Genomic DNA, 16,452 nt, shown 5'->3' with positions numbered 1-16,452 from the left:
AAGTAATATTAATAGCCCGGTTGTATGAAGAATGAAGCCAAGATTCAGCAATGCCAATGAAATCACAGTTCTCTTTTATGCACCAAAGCTTCCAACTCGCCTATTTTGCTTGGCAGACTTCTAGCATTGGTCAACTTTAAGTCATTGCCACATTTTGCACACGTATTTTGCATATTTTTTTTTTTTAGTACAAATAGTACCATTTTGAATTGTTGTTTGTAACATGGGAACCTTCTTATCACCTGCCATAGCATTTTTTCCCCATTCCACCCACCAGTAGACTGTCTGACCTGTCTGCTCCATTGTAATCTAATTCTCCCACCCCCCTCAATACTCGTTTAAGTACTCCTCCAGCCTTCCCATAAACTTCTCCCCCAGCATAGCAGACCCCCCTTCCATTTAGGCGCAAACCAGCTTTAGCATATAGGTTGTACCCCAATGAAAAGTCAGCCTAATGCTCTACAAACCCAAATCCCTCCTTCTTACACCAGGTCTTTAGCCATGCGTTCAGTTCTCAAATCTCCCTTTGTCTTTCCTGTGTGTTGCGCATGGCACAGGCAATATTTCAGGCAATATCACCTTGGAGGTCTTTCCCTTCAACTGGCAGCCTAGTTCTTTAAAGCAAGGAGCCTCCACCTTCAATATATTGTCATTGCTTCCAATGTGGAACCAATGACAATATTTTGGTTCAGATATTACAGTCTAGGAGACTCCTATTATAATCGCCGTTTTTTAACTTGCCACTTAGTCAAATTTCCCACTTTGTCTACGTTCCAGCAAACAAAAAGGTGGGCAAGCTCAAGGAAGAGCAAGCTCAGAAATGAGTTCTACGGAAAGTTATAAAGTTCCAGTAGCACCTGTGATCAATTAAACAACCCCCCCCTTAATTTGAGTCAAGGAAAGAAGAAAATTTAAAAATGACAGAAAAAGTGTTTAAAAAGCTGCAAATAAAGACCCCAAAGAAACTAAAAGTGCGAATTGCAGCAATCACCAACAGTCAAAAGCAAAACTGTTTTTCACTCTCCACTCAAATGTCCCCACACTTGCAACCAGCAAAATGTGGCAAAAGATCAGAGATCTTCTCTTTTATTAGCGTGTGCGAGATGTTTTACTTCCCGTCTAATTAGGCCCCTTTCACACGAGCGGACCGATTTAGGTCCGCCTGTCAATTTTTCAGGTGGGCTCGATCGGACCCCCCCTCTAAGGAACTACAAGAAAAAAAGAAATGGAAGGAGCGCACAACTAGTGCATTACCAAAGATAATTTAATAATAAAATGTTTTATATAAAAGTGGGTACTCACAAAATGCAACTGGCAAAAGGCCATAAAAACAATGCAGGGACTTGCACAGAACACAGGGTACAGCTAACGCGTTTCGGGGGCGCACCCCCTTAGAGCTCATTTTTTTATTAAATTATCTTTGGTAATGCAATAGGTGCGCGCCTTCAATTTCTGTTTTTTTTTGCAGTTCCTTTTGGATTACCCCATCTGAGGAAGGCAGCATCCACCCAGTTTTGGATACCATATATACCTTTCACACCAGCATTTTATTTGCTATCTGTTACTCCTCACCTTAGATGACCTATTAGCGCTGGAAGTAACTGTGTTTTTTGGACCCCCCCTCTATGGAGCTGCATGTGTAAACGGACATGTGTCCATTTACATTCGCTGACGTCCAGTCGGATCCCCTAAAAATAGAAGTATGGGGATCCATTCCCCATCCATCTAGCGGATCGGATGGCAGTCGGGTGTATACGAACAGGCGGTCCGTTTATATCCGACCAACCATAGAGCAGAGTGGGCTGTGTCTTTGTCCGCTTTGCATAAGCGGACACGAACCAGCCATCCGCCTGCTCAGCGGGGATCAGAGGACATACTCCTGGCAGAGTCTGCTCCATGTGGAAGGGCCCTTATACTTCAGTGAACACCTCCCACTTTGTGGCGTTATATTGTATCATAGAATTTCACTCTGGTTCTACTGGTGTACTCCTTTGAGACAGACAATTACAAGGTTCTCCACTCTAGGCCACTGGAACCCTACTCGTGCAGAGGTTAGCTTCATTACACGGACCCGCTTTTTTTCTGCACAGACTTTTCTAGCCTACAAACCTTAAAGAGGAAGTAAACCCTCCTACTCTGATGCTGCTTTTCATTTAGTCCATTATAATAAGTAATTATCAAACTATAGCCACTGTAATCCAGCCCAAATCGCATATTACTGTTTAAAGAAACTTTAAAAAACTTGTTTCCAAGGGGTAAGGCAGCGCCATCTTAAGTATTGTTTTCTGAGTCCACAGTAGAGTGTATTTATGCCCTTACATTGAGCATTTCCTGTACTGTTAACCAAGCCTCCTTCTCAATCCAACGTTTCTATGGCAACCCTGCTTCCCTGCTCATAGTATTTACTTGTGCCTATTATCTATTGTTTGCCTGTGTCAGTCTTATTAATGCTGTCCGTTGTCCAAGTTTACTCCATGTGATGTCACATGGTCACATGGGGTGTAGTAGGAAGCTCTGAGTGATTATGCAGTCTCGTGGGATGTCAGTGTTGTGCTGTAGGAAGATCTGATAAGACAGAAAAGTACACAGAGTGTGCCGTAAATCAGGGGAGATCTGGGCATGCTCAGTGAAGTCATTTTAAAGAACAAAAAGGGTTACAGCAATACTAAGCAAGTAAGGAGATATCTACAAGCAGTGTTCATTAGGGTTTTTTATGCTGATTTACATGGGACAAAGTTGTCGAGGAGAGTTTACAACCACTTTAAGCCTCATACGTGTGGTACGATTGTTGGCCAACTGAGCATCTGATTTTTGTCTTAAGAGCGTGTGCCAGGATCTTGTCTTGCATACTAACGTTACACAATTGTCATGCCACAAACACGAACGTAGTGACGTACTACGAGGAATTTCAGCTCTTGAGCGCCACCCTTTGGGCCCCTTCTGCTAATTTTGTGTTTGGGGAGCATTGATTCTGAGCATGCGTGTTTGTACTTTCAACTTTTGTGTGACAGATTTGTGTACTGGCCATACGAAAATCTGACATCAAACCGGTGTTCGCCGAAAATTTACTAGCCTGCAATCCAGCATTTGTTGGCCGAAAGTTGGACAATTGTCAAAAGGAGCTTACTAACAGTAAGATTTTAGGACAACAGTCTGTCAACAGACAATCCCCTGCCAACAATCGTACCGTGTGTACGAGGCTTTAGGCTCTGCCCTGAGTTTTGAGATGTGCTCCCTGTATCAGGGTCAAAGATCATGTGGCTATCTATTTTGTGAACTCAGAGGTCCTTCCATTCTCATTTCCTCATAAGAACGTGCCTTGGCACCAGTCAGCTTCTATGTATTTATGTATTTGTTTTCCCTTTGCGTACAGTCAGTAGGTACCTTGGCACTTGCCTGCCCATCTCACGAGACGTCTGTTATGTCTACAGACTCCCACCCATGGATTTCCCAGCATCTCTAATTCCCTGATGATCATCATTTGGGCACATTCCAACCTTCCTAACACTTTGATTTTGCACTTCTTGTGCACTCCCCTTTTCAAGAAATTGCTGCTCTTTGTTGCCAATGTGACTTGCTGGGCCACCTTGGGGCCTTCCTTATGTGCTGTTGCCCCCTGCAGAGCCCTCTTTGTGCTCAGATTGGTTTCTCTCTTATAAGGGACTCTGTCAAAAAAAAAACACCTTCTCTGTAGTTCTGCCTTGGCTCCCACTGTGTTCTTCATGGTAGGGCCCCCTCCTTTTTTTTTTTTTTTTTTTTTTACACAAATTGTTGATGAGGTATCCTGAAAGCTAGCCCCACTTCTGTCTTCCCCTGGGCTCTTATTATCATCTTACGGGGAATGTCATTCTCCCTCATGTGTCCTGCCTTGAAGGCATGTCAAAAACTTACAGTTCACCTTATGGGTGGAGTCAGGTGTGCCCTAGAGCTGCACGATTCTGGTCAAAATGAGAATCGCGATTTTTTTGGCTTAGAATAAAAAGATCACGATTCTCGTGATGTAAAATCTTTCACATTATACAAAAAAAAAAAAAAAATGAGCTAACTTTACTGGTTAGATTTTTTTTTTTTTTAATTCATTAAAGTAATTTTTTCCAAAAAAATTTCATTTGAAAGACCGCTGCGCAAATAGTGTGGCATAAAATATTGCAGCAACCACTATTTTAATCTCTGGGGTGTCAACTAAAAAAATATATATATGTTTTGGGGTTCTAAGTAATTTTCTAGCAAAAAAAATGATTTTAACTTGAAACCAACAAATGTCAGAAAAAGGTTTAGTGTTTAAGTGGTTAAACGTTTTTCATTTACACAGGAAGTCTATTCCATTGGCAAATTGTTACAATGTTTATACTTAAGTTCAACTGATAAAGAATGTTTTGGTTCTTGGCAGACTGCCTGATTTTTCTCTTCCTTTCTTTTGAGGGCTGTGGCTTCAGAAGAGCAGAGAAAGAATTGTGAAACACTTTAGTCAAGATCGCGATAACGATTCTTGACGATTAATCACGATAACGACTCTTGATGATTAATTGTGCAGCTCTAGTGTGTCCTCTTTGGCTGTATAAAATGAAGAAATGGTCGCACTCTGAATTTCCAAAAAAATTGCTTGATGTACCTTTATTGTCTCAAGTGTATCAGACAAACGCAGGACAAGCAGTCCTCTTTGGCTGCCTAGCCAATTGACCACTCTTTTTCATTCCGTACAGGACAGTCCCTCCATGAGATTCCTCCCTCCGCTTTCACCCGGCTGGGTGGTTGTTTTGCTTTTGTTCCAGGGCTTCTGTTCTCAGTGAACAAATCCCACCTGTCCTACCTGAACACATTTCCCCTAGAGGTTGGGGTTATTGGGCTCTTTACAGCATCTAGCATTGATGCTTCTAAAGGGCCGCAAAGCCACCACTTGTTTTTCTCTTTCCATTTTTTGATTGGTGGATTTTGAGCCTCTGCGGAGCCCTGCTTCGGCTGTCAACTCTGGCCCTTCTTGTTCTTACTGTGGGCCTGTTGCCCTCCTTTTTATTGCATGGGTGATGTCCAATGGCCTATACTGTATGATTAAGATGATGGGAAATTTTAAGTACCTGTAAATTCCATATCTTGGAGTACGGGATAAGGGTCCCTCTCCTCTCCCTTTTTTTTTTTTTCTGATCTCCTTCCGAAAAAGAAAACTGAAGCTTCATGGAGTAAGCGGAGTTATATGGATACTGTGTGGAATGGTCCCAGCAAAGTGTTTGCCAGTGTCCAATCACCGGATGGTAGTGGCATATAACCCATGATCTAAGAGATATTTCCTGTGTCCTGTACTGCAAGATATGGAATCTACAGATGCATCATAAATCCTTTTTTCCTTTTTTGTCTTCTCACCATAGATACTAATGAAAGTGGTCGCATGCAAAGGACAGTCGTGGATCGATGGCGTGAATCATTACAGTCATCTGGTAGCTTTTCACAGATCTTCCTTCATTTGTCCACCTTGGACCGCAGCATCTTGTGGTCACGGTCCATTCTGAACTTCAGGTGTAAGGTGTGCCGTAAGAAAGGAGATAGCGAGAGTATGCTCCTGTGTGATGGCTGCGAGAGAGTTCACCATATCTACTGTGTACGACCCAAACTGAAGGTGAGTTCTTTTGAGGCCTTTTGACAAAAATCTTTTCATTGTGTTCTTTACTGTTATTTTCAGGGACTGTATTGATACACAGATTGGTTGTTTTTTTTCTTTTTTTAAGTTGGGTAATGTTTATTGAAAAATTTTCTTCCAACAATTGCAGTTAGAAAATTACGAACAATGGAAAAGAGGTGTCTTGGTTTAGAAGAGAGACACAATATAAACAAGATGGTATAAAAGATATACAGAACAATTATTGTGCATACAATAATTCTACATAATTTGTGACAATTACCAACTGTGTACAGCAAGAGGCATACCCATAACCTTCAACAGATCACCAATGCAATGTCCTATTTAATATTCCAGGAGTAATTGAATGGAATTGATGGAATACTACATGCAATTGGCAGTGCAGTCACCACCCTCCCCTATTCATTTGTTGTGGATGAAGAGGGGTGTGTGGACTGGTTAGAGGATAACCACAGGGCCCACGTTTTTTTATTTTTTTTATTTCTTAGGACATTCCTTATATTTATAGGTAATCTGTTCTCTCCGTAAATACAGCACTTCACACCACTGTAAAAATTTTGGGGTGAGGGCGAGTTTACAGGCCAGGAACAAGGACCTTGCCCACATTAAATGCATTTCCGCAGGAAGAGTTTCTTCCAGGATTATGCATAGGAGAGCACATTTAGGATCTAAAGACACATGGGTTGAACAAACCGTGCTAAGTGTTTTTGAAAATAGACATCCAATATCGATGAAGTTTGAGGCAGCGCCATAACATGTAAATAAGTGTCTCAATGGCCATAGTAAATTTGGGGCAAATTGGAGATGCTGCCCTCCCACAAGAGTGTAGTTTCTGCGGAGTATAGTGCACTCTGCGAAAAATAAACATTTGGGTAAATTTTTGCGGGGGGGGGGGGGGGGGGGGGGTAGAGAGAAAATACTCTGGTTATAATTTTCAAAGCCTGAGTCCTTTCATTGTCTATTGAATCGAAGTCCTGTCGCCAGAGATGGAGGTTATTTACTTGTGTTTGAGCACTAACCGCTACCTGTAATGCGGCATAAAGGTCCCTTATTAACCCTATTTTGGGGCTAGAAGTAGTGACCGCCATAGTTAGTAATGTAGAGGGATTCAATTTTAACTGGAAAGTCATGGCCTGACACTTTAAAGCATGGCGCAACTGTAAGTGCTAATAAAATAGCTTATTAGGGAGCTGGTAATGCCCTGCCAATGCATTAAAAGGGAAGAAAACATCCTTATCATACGACTGGTGAAGGAATGATGCCTGCTCTTTTCCAGAACTCAAACCCCTCTAACTTTGCCAATTCCGGTAATTGCAGGTTATTCCAAATAGGCATAAATTGTGTGTACCCTACATGAGATGTAAGGATTCTAGTGGATTCCCATAGCTTGTGAAACAAGACATGCTTGTAGGTTAATTGGCTTCTGTCCAAAAAATCAGCCCTAGTATTTGAATGTGAGTTGGGGACCTTGGATTGTGGGCTCCTTGAGGGTAGGTATCGATGTGAGCGTGCGATGTATGTGTGGAGCGCTGCGTGAATTGCGCTATATATGGGTACCTTAAATAATAGATGAGCATCTTAATGAGACACAATGTATAGGAATAGGGACAATTGTAGACACACACCCACGCTCAGGTTGAACTGGATGGACTGGTGTCTTTATTCAACCTTACTAACTATGTAACTATATAAGAGGAAAGTAGGAAAACAATACTTGTGATAGAAACTAGTAGCTGCTACCAATTGTACCGGGGCGACTTTGGAGAATTGAGAGAGTCAGCTGTTAAAGGCCAAGTTCATCTTTGGAACATGTTACATGCTCTACCCGTATACATCATTAGTTGATAAGGACTGGTCAGACTGCCTGCCCAACTTTCAGTTTGGGTGGCAAAAGTACAGATAACATCATAAGAGGCGATAATCACGAGGAGGTGTGGGATGTAAAGCAATGGCGTCTTTCTCCTCTCTGTACACAGGCGTTAACAGCAGGAACCCTTTCATTATTGGACTGTACAGGGCTTGATTTATCCCCCTCTATCTCCTCTCCAGGCTGCTCCTGTCCCAGAAGCAGGAAATGTGGGTGGGGGTGGTAATCAAACCCTGTATAGTCCTATAATTAAAAGAATATAATGCCACATCCCTCTATATTAGCAGATACAAAGAAGGGGGGGGGGGGGGCCTCGCCGATCTGGGTATACAGGTCGGGCTCGCCGATCTGGGTATACAGGTCGGCCTCGCCGATCTGGGTATACAGCTCCACAGGTCAGGGAATACAGCTCGGTGGCTCTGACAGTACCCCCTCCCCCCCTTCCTGTTCGAGGCTCTGACAGCACCCACCGTCCAGCAGGGCTCGCAGCTCTGACAGCTAAACCCCCCCCCCCAAGCCGGATTTGCAGCTCCGACAGCTAACCCCCTCAAGTGGGATTTGCAGCTCTGACCGCTTACCCCCCTGCGGGAGGTCAGTGCTTACCGCCGGGCTGTGGTGTCCTCTCTGAGTACTCCTGATTGTATCTCCTCCAGAGCAGTGGCGGCAGAGGTGTCCTCCTTTGAGTCCAGCGTGTGTCTTCTGCTGGTGCCTCCTCTTCCTATGTGCCAGGTGTCCAATAGGATCGCCTGGCGCTTTAGCCAATCGGGAAACGGGTCTCACTGACCTACCTCCTGATTGGCGGGGAGGAAAGGGTGTGAAAATGGTGAAAATGTATTTGCTATCGTCACACAATTTGGTGGGATTAGGGTGCACTCTCTGCACCCAGAGCCCACCCTATTTTGAAGCCTATTAGAGCCTCTGGCTCTAATCGGGTGCTTAAAAAAAAACAACCCCTCCCACTCCCGCCATAGGAGTCCATGCGTCCTGAAAGGGGCCGGGCGCATGGATAGGGGCTGGGCGGCAGGGCTGGGGGGGCACCTGTGTGCCCTCAATGCACGGGCTGCCACTTCCTGGTATATAGGTTATTAGGGTAACACCCCTGGGCACACAAAGGATGGGGGAAATAAAGGGCCCATGGGTCAGAACCAGCTAAGAGAAAGCAGCAACAGGCCCAGCCGCACCTCCCCCATGGGAATCCCCAGTCGGTTCCCAATCATAGTTATGTAATTAGCTAATGCATAAATGTTAAAAAACCCTTTACAAAAAACAGAATTAAAAAACACAAAGCAACATTAAAAAGTTTGTACCTTATTTAAACCTATGTGTTTTCTCCCAATGGCCTCATGCACAAAAGAGATATTCAACAATACTTAAAGGGAGTATCAACAAGAAAACTGTAATATTAACCACTTCCGGACCGCCCACCGTCGTTATACGTTGGTACTTGCTAGCTGCCATAACCCCGGTATCCTCTTCTTCAGTGAGCGGTCCGGTTTAAGCCCTCCCGCCGTGATCTGGTGCTCTCTGCCGCGATCCGGAGCCGTCGGCAGCGGCGGAGGCGATCGTATCCTTCCTGTGGCCTGATGTGGAGACGAGTGAGGGGAAGATGGCCCCCACCCGTCTCCATATCATTGCAGGGCGGAAACAACGTCAAAAAGCCATTTCCGCCCATAGCTCTTAAAGGGCTTTTTTTTTTTTTCTTTTTTTTAAAATGACAATTTTTTTTGCATTTTAGTGTAAATATGAGATCTGAGGTCTTTTTTACCCCAATCTCATATTTAAGAGATCCTGTCATGCTTTTTTTCTATTACAAGGGATGTTTACATTCCTTGTAATAGGAATAAAAGTGACATAATTATTTTATTTTATTTTTTTTAAGAAACAGTGTAAAAATAAAAAACATTTTTTTAAACGTGCTCCGTCCCGACGAGCTCGCGTGCAGAAGCGAATGCATACGTGAGTAACGCCCACATATGTAAACGATGTTCAAACCACACATGTGAGGCATCGCCGCGATCGGTAGAACGAGAGCAATAATTCTAGACCTAGACCTCTGTAACTTAAAACATGCAACCTGTAGAATTTTTTTTTAAGCCACCTATGGAGATTTTTAAGGGTAAAAGTTTGTCGCCATTCCACGAGCAGGCGCAATTTTGAAGCGTGACATGTTGGTTATCAATTTACTCGGCGTAACATTATCTTTCACAATATAAAAAAAAAAATTTGGACTAACCTTACTATTTGTCTTATTTTTTAATTTAAAAAAAGTGTATTTTTTTCCAAAAAAAGTGTGCTTGTAAGACTGCTACGCAAATACGATGTGACAAAGTATTGCAACGACCGCCATTTTATTCTCTAGGGTGTTAGAAAAAAAAATGTACAATGTTTGGGGGTAATTCTCTAGCAAAAACTGTTTTTAAACAACAAATCTCAGAAAGAGGCTTGGTCCTTAAGTGGTTAAAAGAGGAATAGTGATATATTATATTACATATAAATATTTGTACAAATGTAAAGTCTCCATAACCTGTACAGTCATGATCTTATAGTTATGTGCTATCTGCTGCATACAGACAGGAGGGAGAGGGGGCTTGGTGGGGTGGGGGGGTTCCCGGTTGGCCAAAACGTCAGGCGATCCTATTGGACGCCTAGCATCAGGAGGTGGAGAGAGGAAACACAGCAGAAGCTGTTCCAGGAGAGGACACCGGAGCAGCTTTCCCCAAGCTCGCCACACTCTCAACGCCCACATCCAAGGTAAGGACAGTGGGGGGTGGTGGGAGAGTGTGTTAGTGACGGAGGGGAGGGGCTGTGGGATAGTGCTGCTCTACCAGCGGCCGGGGGGTTGTTTGCGGCTCCCCCCAAAAAAAACCTCACTAGCCACCACTGCTTAATACCCCAACGCACCCAACAATTGCATGTACATTCGCTCCCACAAAAAAGTTTGGTACCGCAGTACCATGAATTTTGGTGGGCGCTATTTAAAAATCATCCCAGCCCCATTTTTGTGTGTTTTTCACGAGCATAAAGCAGACTATTTATTGAACAAGCCCTCAAACTGGTGTGCTCCGGGATTGTGCGCAATTCTGAATGGTGCACTGACTGAAAAAAAGGTTGATTAACGCTGACCTAGATGAATATATTTTTGGAGAGATGCTGATACAGAAATGCAAAAAGAGCTCATAGATACCTCAACTAAGGTCCTGAATTCTGAAAAGAACTTTGTGTGTTTCTTACAGTTTATTCCTGATGGCGAATGGTTCTGTGCTGTGTGCCGACCTAGACGACGAGGCCGCAAACCTGGTCGACAAAAGCCCTCTGTGGATAGTGATGTGGAAGAGGAGGATTTTGCAGAAGAGGAGGCGTTGCAGAGAGATGCTGAGAAGGAGGAGGAAGAGGAGACAATCGTGTATGAGGAAGAGAGGTAGGCAAGGGAAAGTGAGGGGATTCACAGCAGTAGGAAACATGTCATGAGAGAAACATGGGAGGTAGCCACTGCTGACCCCTGTCTGAAAATGATAGTCTCCTAGCTGTTGCCCTGACTCTCTATTCTTGATAACACAGCCCCAAAAAAAAATCTTTTTTTTTTCTTGGTGCCTTGCTTTTTAGAATTTGTTCTTGTTGTTTGAAGTGCTGATTCACAAAATTGCATTGGCTAGACTGCATCGATTTTAGTGTCCTAGATATGGTCAAATTCATAAAAAATTTTAGTCGGCTTTTGAATGAAAAGATCTTGCTGATCAACTTTTTCTTTTTGTGTTTCCTAGTCTCTGTTTTTTGCGTACAAGTTAGCATATATATAGTGAGTGTGTTTTAGGTACTTCCAACTGTTCTCTTACATCAGAAACATTGGGTTCTAAAGTGCAAGTTAACTATATTATAGTTATGATCATATAGGAGATGTGTGAATATTGCCACTCCTATTGTTTCTTTTTTGCAGATGGAGCACCATAGAGGTTATGGCTGCTTCACTATGGTGCTGCCTAAATCATCCCAATGTCTTTTACTATATTTATATCCTGACTTTTGACAGGTGACTAGAGTGAAGAGTGGTATATGGCATTTATGCTGTATCTCAAAAACTAGAGCTGATGGGGAAAAGTGCCATTTTTGGAATCAGCAGATCAAATATACCCATGAACAGGTCTAACAGTCGAGGCACTAAAATGTGTGTTGATGTGTCTAATTAGTTACTGTTCTGGACAAGTATTCAGATCGGGAAAATCCTGGCCTGTGTGTCTGTTCCAGGCTAGTGACTTCAGATATTAAAGCTTGGAAGAGGCAATATAGCGTACTTGCTGTTTCTACAGTAGCCTGTGTGTGGAAGTGCTGCTTATTTGCTGTTCCCTGCTGGGTTTGTCAAACTCTTGTTGATTCTACTGCACACTGGTACTTGCTGTAGTAATGTTATCTGGGTGTGTAGAATACCTGCTTCCTCCTACAAAACATTTGTCAGAGAAGCAGATACTCTTCATACCAAAAGGTATGGAATACAGCCAACTAGGGTTGCACCGATACTAGTATCGGTATCTGTGCCAATACTGAGTATTTGCACAAGTATCGGTAGTCGTGCAAATGCACCCATACCTGAAACCGATACTTTCAGGCTCGGTTCTTTGAGCTGTCAGTGGGGATGAACAAATGTTCCTCTGTTTAACTCCCTATTCTCCTCCATTTAATTATTATTTTCCTGTGTTTTTTTTTTTTTTTTTTTGTTCACGTCTATTTTATAAACGATAAACAATTAACTTTTTTTTGTTTGTTTCTGTTAGTGAATGTTTTCACACGTATATATTAACATATATTTACACATTTCACATTAAAAAGCGCACAATTAAAAAACAAAATTAATTTATTTCATTTGTAAATTACTTTTCAATGCTTTGTACCATTGCTGACAGCTGAAGTGGAAACAAAACAGTTGCGGTAGGTATCGGTAATTGGTATCCGCGAGAATTTAAAAAAAAATGTATCGGTACTCGTAAAAAAAAAATGGTATCGGTGCATCCCTACAGCCAACGGCTGGGGAGCAGCAAAGCGGCAGCATTTCAATACACAGGCTGGCTAAAGGAAAGTATGATTTATCACCAGCTTATGTTTTGTATCGGTGACCCCTGTTACAACAGCGTCACGTTAATGTTTATTGCTGGGACGGTATTAGTAGAACCTAACGATTTTGTAGCTTGCCAGGACAGACACAGATCATGTTTTATTGAAAGCTATTAAAATTGTAAATACTAGGGGATTGAAAGCTATTAAAATGGTAAATACGAGGGGAAAACTGAAGTTAGAAGGTTTTTACCTTACAACTGTTCAGTTTCAGCAGTGTTGCATTTACTAGTGTGAGAGATTAACCTTTGTCAACCATTGTGTTTTGGTTTGGAGATGTGTTATTTATAAAGACACCATGTAGTACAGGGACCCCTGGAGCAAAGCTGCCAATTTAACTTTAACCCCTTGTGCTAAGTAAAGCATGTAGACCAGGGGTAGGCAACCTGGGGCCCTCCAGCTGTTGCACGACTACAAGTCCCATCATGTCTCTGGGAGTAATTGTAACTGCCAGCCTTGCAATGCCTCATGGGAAATGTAGTTCCACAACAGCTGGAGGGCTGCTGGTTGCCTTCCCCTGATGTAGACATACAAAAAGAATAATTGACTCAGTAAAAGTTAGCGGTACATTTAGCTTAATGCTTTGGAGACAACGTTAAAGGGATACTTTTTTTTTTTTTTTTTTTTTTTTTTTTTTTTTGCTAAAACCGTAACCTTAGCCAGGTCAACAATTTACATTGCACAGGTTTTAGCAAACTTTATTGCAGAGTCTCTTCTGCCACTAAACAAACAACAAAAGTTTCCTGGGCATCAACCCAATCGAAGGGATGACAGACCACTGGTTGAACCCGTAAGGGTCAGTAATGTAGAGAGGCCCCCAATGGACCGGGCAGAGGACTCCAAACTGCCGGTTGGTGCAGTTGTTGTAGTCAGGCAGTGCGCCGGATGTGACGTCCCCAGCACGGAGTAATGTCGGACCGACTCACCACAACGATTCTTGGAATGGAAAGCAAATGATGTAGTAGAGAATATGGAAGGCTGTCAGCAGGCTGTAGTTGTGACAACAGCCTTCCATCTGCTCTACTACCGCATCTACGTTCCATCCCAAGCCTCGTTGTGGTGAGTGTTGCCCTACTACACCAGCTGCACCATCCGGCAGTTTGGAGTCCTCTGCCCGATCCGTTGGGGGCCTCTATACATCACTGACCCTTACGGGTTCAACCAGTGGTCTGTCATCCCTTCGATTGGGTGGATGCCCATGCGACATCTAGTGCCTACACACCTTTTGGCCACCCCCAGCACCGGCCCTGATATGCCTGAGTTAGCCTGCCAAGGTTTGGGTGAGATTGAGGTTCATAATCAAGCACGATGTTTAACCGCTAGCCGACCAGCTGCTGCAGTTATACTGCGGCAGGTTAGCACGGCTGCGCGAATCGCCATAGCTGTACGTCGCTTCTTTAACACGTTGTAGCAGGCGCGTGCCCGCCGCTTGTCCCCAGAGCCGATGCGTGGGCCTGGCAGGCGTGATGACCGCCCGGGACCCGCGATCTCTCGTGACAGAGCGAGAACCTGGATCTGTGTGTGTAAACACACAAATCCCGGTTCTCTCAGGGGAGAGGAGACAGATCATGTGTTCATACTAAGTATGAACACTGATCGGTTTCCTCCCCTAGTCAGACCCACCTCCCCACAGTTAGAACCCACCTAGGGAACACAGTTAACCCCTTGATCACCCCCTAGTGTTAACCCCTTCTTTGCCAGTGACATTTATACAGAGATTAGTGGTTATTTTTAGCTCTGATCACTGTATAAATGTCAGTGGTCCCAAAATAGTGTCAAAAGTGTCCGATCTGTCTGCCGCAGTCCTGATTAAAAATCGCAGATCACCGCCATAATAAAAATTACATAAATCTATCCACTATTTTGCAGACGCTATAACTTTTGCGCAAACCAACCAATATACACGTATTGCAAAATTTTTTTTACCAAAAATATGTAGAAGAATATATATCGGCCTAAATTGATGAAGAAATTTGTTTTTATTTTATTTTTTGGGATATTTATTATAGCAAAAAGTACAAAATTTTTTTTTTTTTTTCAAAATTGTCGGTCATTTCTTGTTTAAAGCGCAACAAAAAAAAAAGCAGAGGTGATCAAATACCACCAAAAGAAAGCCCTATTTGTGGGGAAAAAAAAGGACATAAATTTTGTTTGGGTGCAACGGCGCACAACCGCGCAATTGTCAGTTAAAACGATGCTGTGCCGTAGCGCAAAAAATGGCCTGGTCTGGGGCTGAAGTGGTTAACATTGATTGTCGGACATATATTAACCCTGTTCGTTCTTGGAATCCTTTGTCTTTGCTTTTACAAAAAATCTTCTAATCACAAACCGTAGCATTTTAAAAACTTTTCTGAGATATACCTCAAGTGAATTGTAGCCATCACCCCCCCCCCCCCCCCCCCCCCCCACCATGCTAGATTAAGTAAGAGGAATCTTTTGTTTTTTTGCACAACCATCCCTGGTGTTTTGGTTCCCCTCTAGCTGCAGAGGGCTAACATTTATTACACAGACTGCCATATGTTGGTTCTCCAAACAGGAGAACATTTGTGTTTTTTCTTCTGCCCGCTGTCTTGTAGATACACACTGGGTGATCTGGAGTACCTGATGTTATAAATAAGTTCCAATGTTGTAATATGGGGAAACCATACTTATCCAGAACTCAAGTAGACATACGTGTTCCCAGTATATCAATAGTGATCAAAAGATCCTTGCAGTAAAAGTGCTGGGAATGTTTGGAAATTTACATTAAACTCTGGTCAACATTTTAGGAAATGTAGTAAGCCAATCCCATGAGCAGGCAGTGGGATTTCTGAAGCATTCTGTGTACAGACCACTGCTATTGGAATTCCACAGTTGTAAAGAATGCTAGTTGGCTGCAGATTAAAATAGGTTTAGATTACAAGTTTGTTTTAGTGAAAGTGGAATTTTGATTTAAATGTGAATATTTTGGTCTTGCTTTACACTTTACTACCTTTGTTCTTTTAGTACAAAAAAGAAAAACAAAGCCAAAGTACAATTACCTTTAAAGATAAAAGGAGGCAAATCTACTGGAAAGCCTGGACCTAAGAAACAGTCTGGGAAATCACCGAAAAGTCAGCAAGGAACTCCAAAAATCACTCCACCTGCTTCAAAGGGCAGAGGAAGAAAAGTCCATTCTGCTCCTCCACAAGAAAAGAAAGGTGGAGCTCGTCATTCTGTGCACACTCCACAGCCCAGTGCTGAAGGTCATGAGACATCTCTTGTAGAGTTGGTATCCGCACCAGGCCATGGTCGGGGTAGAGGGAGAGGAAAAAAGATTAAATCTGTTGATAATACCCCGGATTTCAGCCCCTTTGCCTTTCGTCCATTTACTTTGGAAAACCTTAAACAGATACCTATTGGACAAGAGGAACAGTTTGATCTCTTTACACCTACTCGGAAAGGCAGAGGAAGGGGCAAAAAGCGATTATCAGGTGAGTCATCTTCCGAGAACAGAGAGAAAAGTGGCGCACTGAAAGGGGGAGGGAGACCAGTAACAAAAGCAGTAAAAAAATAAGTCCAGAGTTTAGTCCATGTATACATCCAGATACACTGTACAAATGGCTTCTAGCTGAAAGAGTAGGAAGCAATTCTGCAAGATAAACCATAACGGAGAAACACTGTGCCATCTGAGTGTAGTAAATCGGTATAAACAACATTAAAAGATTGGCAACTTACATTGAGAAAAGTGTGTATACATCAGGACTGATAAAGGAGCATGCATGCTCCGAACGCGCACCACAACCCCCTTCCGCGGCTTCTGGGATCATGCTCTAGCTGTCAGTGGAGTGTCAACAAGGGAAATCGTGTTAGCCCAGGAGAACTGGAATCC

The 16,452-nt window shown here is 43.0% G+C and overlaps 1 protein-coding gene across 1 annotated transcript in view; it reads left to right on the top strand.

The window, feature by feature from the left end:
- Nucleotides 1–16,452, top strand: part of BAZ1A (bromodomain adjacent to zinc finger domain 1A) — a 126,755-nt gene that overhangs the window by 92,939 nt on the left and 17,364 nt on the right. Inside the window, exons 23-25 of the mRNA XM_073609139.1 lie at nt 5,364–5,611; nt 10,733–10,917; nt 15,588–16,054. Of these exons, the coding sequence (XP_073465240.1) occupies nt 5,364–5,611; nt 10,733–10,917; nt 15,588–16,054 (900 nt within the window). The remainder of the gene's footprint in view (nt 1–5,363; nt 5,612–10,732; nt 10,918–15,587; nt 16,055–16,452) is intronic.

This window comes from Aquarana catesbeiana, linkage group LG13, assembly GCF_042186555.1.
Source record: "Aquarana catesbeiana isolate 2022-GZ linkage group LG13, ASM4218655v1, whole genome shotgun sequence".
NCBI classification, from domain to species: Eukaryota; Metazoa; Chordata; class Amphibia; order Anura; family Ranidae; genus Aquarana; species Aquarana catesbeiana.
Note: the sequence above shows the minus strand (reverse complement) of the source record. Positions and strands in the feature narration are given on the sequence as shown.